The sequence below is a fragment of the Cystoisospora suis genome, assembly GCF_002600585.1.
Source record: "Cystoisospora suis strain Wien I chromosome Unknown contig_342, whole genome shotgun sequence".
Lineage (NCBI taxonomy): Eukaryota > Apicomplexa > Conoidasida > Eucoccidiorida > Sarcocystidae > Cystoisospora > Cystoisospora suis.
Genome location: NW_027153143.1, coordinates 1940 through 9759, shown reverse-complemented (window position 1 = coordinate 9759; position 7820 = coordinate 1940). Strand labels below are relative to the sequence as shown.

Below are 7820 nucleotides of genomic sequence, written 5' to 3'. Positions count from 1 at the left end.
CACATAGTACGCCTGCGCGCCTACGCGTGCGCAAAACCGGGCACATGTTGACAGGCGGAAGCACAACTGGACAATCGCTCTGTCAAGGTTTCATCCGTATGGCCCCGTACGATCACTGCGAGGATCACTCGAACACTGAAAAGAATGCGAAGAGAGGCCACACAGATGAAGACAAAGGAAAGTGTCTCATTCCAGCAACATATACTGGAAGCTAAACTGCCTTGGCATCATTCGCGGAGTAAACAAAACAGACGAACATTCAAGCAAAACGTTCAACAGTTCAAGCCACTGACACCTGCTGCTGGCTTCTCTGAAGAGGTGTTTCTTCATAATCTGCTTCTCATTCCCTTCACTCCTCGTGCGACGGCAGAGGTGACAAAAACGCACGCGTACGCGTGTCGATACTCTTCCTCCCCCCAGAGTTTAGTTCAGATAGCGCATCCCGGAAAACTTGAAACACGCGCTCTGCATCACGGCGGCTGCCGGGGTTCCTACCATCTGAGCGAGTGCTTCTGGGTCGCGGCAAAAGAGCAGGTGCCCCTGTCAAGACAAAAGAGGATGCAGTCGCGACGTCAGGAAAGAGCGCCACGGGTGTTCTCTTTCTCCGCTTCGCTCTCCATGAGCGAGGCGTGCGAACTCTCCACCTGCTTTCCTTTTCTACAACAGTGGCGCGTGGAATCGAAACGAAGAGTGCTCGCTTGGCGCGCATCTAGTGCACTTCTATGCGCGGACCCGTTTTGACGATTTGTTCAGTCTCACGGATCCAACACTTGTCTGTCTCCCCTCTAAGCAAGATAGGACAGAAGTGCTACAACACAGATCCATGCAGTCACCCGCTGCAGTCTCCCCTCTTACATGGCCATCCGGAAAACTGAAAGAATCCCTACTTGACGGCCACTTTTGACGAAAGTGCTTTTGATTCGGCATGCTACCCGCCGCCGCCTTGCAGGCCGCGTGATGTTCTGCTACTACAAAAAAACCGAAACCAGAGAATTGGTGCCTCTTCCCCCAAGGCGCTAATCCAAGGAAAGCATTTTCATGAACCCCTCCCTGATTCGTGTCAAAGTGTGACCTCAGTTGGCGGCAGATTTCGCAACCTGAGGAAACAGCGTAGCTGCGCCTCTACTAAGTGTGGTAGCTTCGCACGCAAGCGCGCCACACACTTGCGACAGGCAGTCAAACATTCATGTATATAGAGTGCAGCGGCCAGTAGAAACAATAACGAAGACAGCAGGAAAGTGCTACAGTGGAAGGACAAGCAAAGGAGTCACCCTACTTGGCATAAACCGTACTGCTTCTCCCTCCAGTACGCCTCCGCAGCGACCCGATGAAGACGGGCGTCGCCATGTGGGGTCTCTGGCGACCGCGACCACTTCAGAGCCCTAGAACGACGCACACCACCAAGCGACCCCTTAACTACGGTGGCGTCGCGCAACAAGTTAACGGGTCGCTCTTCCAATCGAAGCCGCCCCTAACCATTGTCACCTGGACACAGCTGACAAGTGGCTGAATGCCATCTTCAACAATCGCGCTTGTGAGCTGCAGACGGATCGGAAGGTTTCATTGCTCCCTACATCTCGTCCACCCCAAACTATCTCTATTTCTACGATATGGGGCTGCTATGACCCTCTTCCGCCAACAAAAAACGAACGGGGCCCAACAAGAAAAGCACATTTCACGGTCGGGGTCCACGAGCCACCCGATACCGCGTGCTCCCGCGAGAGCGATCAGCTTCCCGTGAATGCTGGAACGCCTTCTTACCGATTGATGAATTTGTATTTATCTCGGCCGTTCCCTTCTGCAGCTGCGCACGCGGAGAAAAGCTCGACAATCTGAACAGCCACACCAATTTTGGGGGGGAGCACCAGCGGAACGCAGTCCTCGACCCACGCGCATAGAACGACGCGTCACCTGAGATCGCGGTGTTCCAGTACGAAAACGAGGTCCGAGTGCCACGTTCCTGCGCTCACCGCCGCGACGGCCCAAAGGAGAGCGAGAAATGTAAAGGAGCTAGCAGATGTCGTAACAGAGGAAAACGTCACTCCCTTGCGAAACGCCTGATGTCAGTCTTGCAAAAGCTCCCGGCCACTCCACCTTTCAGAAGAACTATGTTCGCTTGCGAGCCCGACCCCTACGGCGATCCCCCGCTGTCACGATGAGAAAGACCAATCATATCACAAAGAGCGTTGTTCTCGCCGAGGAACCTCCCTGGGTGCAGAACGTTGAGTCCACCACTCCGGCAGGGAACAGAGCAAATGATTTAGTGTCGGGCGACGGGAAGTACACTAGAAGCCCATACCTTCAAAGACACGCACCTGGTTCAACTCCTTGTCAGTTGGTTTGGCATCCCTGTCCTCGAACGCTTTCAGCATCATCGTTGCGAGGTCCACCGCGAGGGGCTCTTGCTTGAGCTCTTTCAGGAGAAAAGGCATACAGAGACAGTCGGAGTGCAGTATTCTGCTTCGTCCGAACACGCCCCGATGTACCCCTGCCAATAATATACCCAGTTTCGTGCAGGTAAGCCGCAAGTAGTGATATCGGCGGGGTTATCTCTCCACTCTTTCATTGTCGCTACTCCAAGTACCACGGTTCATGCGTCTCCCTATGCAGAAGTGCATGCGTTAGACTGCGGTATGTCCTCTTGCGGAGAACTCTTCACCACCTCTCCTGAAAGCTTCCCGGAGTAATATACCCGCACCAAAACTTGTTACGCGGGCTTGATGACGAATAAGCTTCGGCCCCAAATTACATTGTAACAAGACAAAGCGGTCGGGGAGACAGGTAGGCGGGCCAACCCGAGACAAGGCGCAAGAGCATCACATACCCGCAAACTTGAGAGCATAGACCCTGCAGATCGCCACTGCTTGGCTAAATTCCTGCCTCGTCACGAACCTGAAAGCACAAGAAAAGACCCTCAGTCACGACTGAGAAACCAACAGATGACGTGGTCTGGGAAAGCTCGCCGCCAGGGATACACCCATTCGTATGAATTTTTTCTTATGACTTCCAGGCAAGCGACACAAGAACTGCATAGCACAGTCCTTTTGTTGAAACTGGGCACGCGTGGTTAACTTCTCCATCCGCCCAGGCTTTTCTGCGGACTCTGGTTTGGTAATCCCTGGCTTGGCAAATGAGCTGAAAGGACAGACGTCCAGCGCCGCGGCTCCCGCGCTTGCTACCAAGGACCCTGGCAGCAACGGTAATTGGCATTGGTTGCGCTAACCAACGGAGCGACGCCGGTATTCATCAGACGAAAAAAAGTAAATGAAGAAGGATCTGCAGTCTGACTAAGTATAGACTTTGAGAGCTTGCGAACACGGCTGGTTGAAGAAGGAGCGTTTGTTCGGGAAGATGACGATTCTTCCTTAGGCAGCGGTCAAGGGCGACAGAGTGCCTCTCTCTTGCCAGCTAAGAATATTGTCACCTCACGAGGCCTTCAAACACACACTGCAGACACCCTCCCTGCCAGCATCTCACGGATAAACGAAAGTCGTCTCCCTCGGTCCTCATCTGTTGGAGTATACTGGATCCTGCGGTATCATTAAAAATGAAAACGGACCTCCTTAGCCCCGGTAGCACACGCAGCGATTCGTATTGTATGGCCGCTATACACCTCTCGCAACCAGGGGTTCCCGTACATCTGTCCTTTCTGGACTTCGTGTCGCCTGCCGGGAAAGCAGAGAACCACACATTTGTAGCGACTATCTAATGCCGAAGAAGCGGTTCTGCTGTACTTTCAGCTCCAATCCCACGCGTCGATGGGAAACAGTGGCATTCGAGGAACTTGACCTCACCAGACAAGTCCTTGGCTCTATCAGTGTGTTTCGTACGCGGTGCGTCCCCAGAAACAGCCCTTAGCAATACACATCTCTCCTGTAAGATAGTATGTCCGCACCTGAAGAACATGGTCCGGACAAGCTGGTGTGCGTCGTAAAATTCCCCATTATCGATCTTGCGATCAATAGATGCCGAAATCCTCGACGGTATCGCCCCGCTGGCATCCACGGAGCGTCCTGCTGATGGCTGCCCCGTCATCTCCATGGCGGAACTCCCTGCTGCACCGTACAAAACCTGTTCTCGACCCTAATGCGCACGGAAGCCGTTGCACGATCTGAAAAAGGCCGCCCACTGAAAAGGTACGTGCGCATCCGTAAACACTCGTTGCTACCAGGGTCAAAATACGGACAGTTCGCGGGTGGGATTATAACCTAGACCCTGGTTTTCCACGTGAAATGACAAGTGGCCGCTTGATAGAGGTCCGAGACAATCGCGTAAAGACGGCCCCACATGCAGAAACGACAATTGTCGATCCAGTACGTACGGCCGCAGGTGTCCGGGATCCGGATCCCCAGTGAGGCACACCGTTGGCGCACAGTTAACGGCACGGTAGTGCGATAAAAGAAAGAAAACGAACAGGAGCGCACGCGAGAACTCTTCACGAAGGTTGAGGCGCCTGCGCCTCCTTTCGAAGCACCCGCTGGCAGGGGGGTACGGAGTGAGTGGTTGGTGGCGTCTGCCTGGAATGAAAAGGCAGTGACTTGTTGCTTTCTGCTTGGTACACTTCGGTCGTGTACAAGAAACCGCCCCCCTGCTTGACTCTTTGCCGGCCTTTTTAGCTTTGGCAGATCGTAAAAAGTGTGTGCTCTTCCTTCGTCAATATCAAATTGCCATCGAAAAGTCTTCTGTCCTGTTTCGGGCTACACCGTATCAGTAGTATGGGAATGAGCTTGCTGTTCATCCCCAGCGTTAGCGGTGGCAGCCGAGTTCAGGACTAGTCCGGCACCATGCCCGGGGGGATGCCCTCCGTGGGACTGGAAAAATTCGGGCCTGAAGACAGTGTTTTCAGTCCCCTTGCGGACTCGGGTTGCCCGCGTAGCGTTCCTGGGCTCTTTCTTGGGTACCCCGTCACCGCATTGATAACTACATGCGGACCTCGGCTGAGTACTTCTGTAGAAAGCATCAGCCGGCGCTGTCTTTTTTTCCCGGCCGGACTGTAGAGCGCTTGCCGTTCGGCTTTATCGCTCCCTGGTCGCTTGGGGAGCTCTCCTGAAAAGCCGCGGTCGTTCCCACCATCATGTAGGGTGCCCCATCGTCCTTGAGCTTCAGCATCCACAAAGCATCTCCAGTGGCGACGCTGTGGAATCCAGCAGAGAGTCACCGACAGTGGCCCTGTCCTCTCCGACCTCACAAGGCACCGTGTTGCTCCCGCCGCCGTCCTTCGACTGAGTCAGGCCAGCTGCTCCTCAGTATGCCTGTCCAGGCGCCGCCTGGCAGTTCTTCAGTCCTAAAACGGGGCAGGCCTGGGAGGAGCGGTGTCACCGGCCGGCCACAGGCGGCACCTGATTCTGATTGTTGGGCTGTGACGAAGACGAAGGCAGGCAAGCTCTGCACCGGGCTCTTCGGCGCGGGAATGGCGCAACCGTACCTTGATAGCCAGGTGGCCGCCCTACAGCAGTGCATTCCCGCGATATTTAAAAGTAATGGATCTTCAGATGGCGACCCCGCGAGCAGGCGAAGTCGCCTCTATGCGCTCGAAGTAGCTGCTCTAGAGCGGGAACAAGAGCAACAGCAGAGGTACCGGGCTGTTTTTATTCCTGTGGATCCTCACCTTGGCAGAGAGATCAACTGCGAGATCCTCAACACTGACATCCGTAACTATCCGTGGAAAGAAACCCCCTTCGGTAAGCATCTCAGCCAGACCCCTGACAGGAGCGCACCGGTCGGGAGCCAACCCGCCGTAGATGGCGAGTTCGCTCCCGGAAAACACCGTAGCAGCTATTCTCTTCCCTGCAGCTTCGAGCCCTTTCGCAACTGCCCGCGTTGCCCTCAAGAAAATAGTATTTTTCTCTGTGGTGTGACCCCAGGAGACGTATATTACTCGCCGCGGTACGACGACGAACGCTACACGTACCGCCACGTCATCCTCTCCAGAGGAGTTCGCAAGGAAGCTGAGAAGCTCGCGGCGACGATGCCGGGTGAGCAGCGGTCGACGTCAGTTCAGATATGGAGGGAAGTCCTTGGTGGGGACAGTATCTGAAGAGAGCTGTCTCGTGGCGAGAAAGAGAAACCGCAACGAGAAACGCCCCTGTGGTTGTTTTTTAGGAGGCCTGCTCACAGAGGACATGTTCATTCATTGTCTGGGGATCGCGCTCTCGCCTGGCTGGACGCACTTTATGTGCTTTCATCACAAGCTGAAGGAGTTAATACTTCGGCGACCAAAAGAACAGGAAAACGCCAGAGGGCGTAGAAGGCCGCACGTGGATGGCGCCCCAGGCGATGGAGACGAGGTAAGTGGCTGGGGCCAGCTGGGATCTTCGCGAGGCAATAGCTGCAGAGATGTGACGCAACGTTTGCGTAGGCGCGCATGACCACACAACTTCACCACCGCAGCGTTGCGCGCAGCACCAGGCATCTGCCTGGAGGCGTTTTTGTTGCTACAGGTGCTTGTGGACAGTGACGACGAACAACCTGGGTCAAGCTCTCTATGTAAGAGTGGAAACTGTCAGCCGTGGCCCCATGAGAAGATCGTAGATGGGGAAGGCCCCACTGAGCCTTGGCAGGAGAGCACACGGGCTGGTCCAGTGAAACACTGTGATGGAGCCACAGTTTCAGGTAATGCTCACAGAGGCGGCGTGGAGCGGTCTTACTTCTCGCAGACTAGTACTCGATGCGATATAGCTCCCAAGAGCAGGCAGCAAGACAGTGCCGAGCGAGGTTTTGGGCAAGCGGGCCATGAAGAGTTGGGTGTAAGGCAGACAATCGATCAGGTTCCAGAAGGGTCTGCCGACATAGGTGATGATTCCGCGTTACAGACCTGCGAGACCGGCCGTCTTTGTAGAGCAGGTGTGAACGGGGTTTCTTCAGCAGTATGCGGGTCAAGTCGTCAGACGTGTGATGCTCCCGATTCCACGCTCGGGCAGACGGACAACCATCTTACGGGTGACGAAACTGGGGAGCAAAGCGGAGGGGGGGTAAATGAGCGTCGGAGGACAGAACTCTTCGGAGTGCAGAAGAGATGCCGAGAAGCACATGCAGGTAACGGAGATAGAGAAGAGCAGCCGAAAGTCAAACACAACAAGATACACAATTGCGATTCCTAGAGAGATCTCCTGGTCAGCACTTCCAGAGTCTGAAGAGGGCTGTTCTGCAGAAAGCGTATGACCGAGCAGCGATCGCGCTCCGGTATCGGGGAGCATGTTCATACGCAAGCTTGGTGTTGCCGGAGCTATGCACGCCGGAGTTTGTGTTTGGGTCAGCGTATTTCGGCAGATGGAAATTTCTCTTTTGGCCTCCGTACTCTTTAGCCCGTGTAGGAGGCGCTTGCCTGTTATCACGCACGCTGTGCGGCTCTGCGTCACTAAGAGTACGTGTGAGGGAAGAGCGGGCTTGGCGACTGCGTGTGGCCTCGGACCACGTGTTCCGACTGCCTCTGCGGCCGCGTGTCCTGTAGTCTAATGTAACACCGCCGAGTGTCAGGAGTAATTCGTCACCGAGGCTCCTTCGCTTTACTCCTGTTGGGGTCGCCGAAAGATCCACGGTTGGAGCGTGTTTGAGAGAGGATGTGCGTGTGAGCCGGCAAGGCCGGCCGAAGCCACTGGTTTTTTCGGTGACCGAACTACACGAAAAGCAGAACGTTTAGCGTAACCACACTCTGAGTCTTGAATCGCACTCCAGGTGAACGTTGCGGAGCAGCACGCTGGTATCAAGAGGCTGCGGAGCTGCTTTCGGTGCGGAGTTCGACTGCCTAGCGTACATACACACGCGGGCCTGCTTAAGACCAGTGCCGGTGTCAAGATGACAGAGATGGCACCGTCGCTGGT

General features: G+C 55.0%; 2 protein-coding genes across 2 annotated transcripts in view; one reads left to right on the top strand and one right to left on the bottom strand.

Annotated features, from left to right (window-relative positions):
- Positions 1 to 4711, bottom strand: part of CSUI_000864 (golgi to er traffic protein 4) — a 6456-nt gene extending 1745 nt beyond the window's left edge. The window contains exons 1-5 of the mRNA XM_068061071.1: positions 3896 to 4711; positions 2825 to 2892; positions 1762 to 1911; positions 856 to 968; positions 496 to 540 (exon numbers count right to left, since the gene is read on the bottom strand). Of these exons, the coding sequence (XP_067926945.1) occupies positions 496 to 540; positions 856 to 968; positions 1762 to 1911; positions 2825 to 2892; positions 3896 to 4041 (522 nt within the window). The 5' untranslated portion in view covers positions 4042 to 4711. The remainder of the gene's footprint in view (positions 1 to 495; positions 541 to 855; positions 969 to 1761; positions 1912 to 2824; positions 2893 to 3895) is intronic.
- CSUI_000863 (cyclin-dependent kinase regulatory subunit protein) lies at positions 4382 to 7507 on the top strand. The gene is made up of 4 exons (XM_068061070.1): positions 4382 to 5681; positions 5865 to 5975; positions 6103 to 6287; positions 6441 to 7507. The coding sequence occupies exons 1-4, from the start codon at positions 5249 to 5251 to the stop codon at positions 7098 to 7100; spliced, it is 1389 nt and encodes a 462-aa protein (XP_067926944.1). The 5' UTR covers positions 4382 to 5248; the 3' UTR covers positions 7101 to 7507.
- The last annotated feature ends 313 nt before the right edge of the window (positions 7508 to 7820 follow it).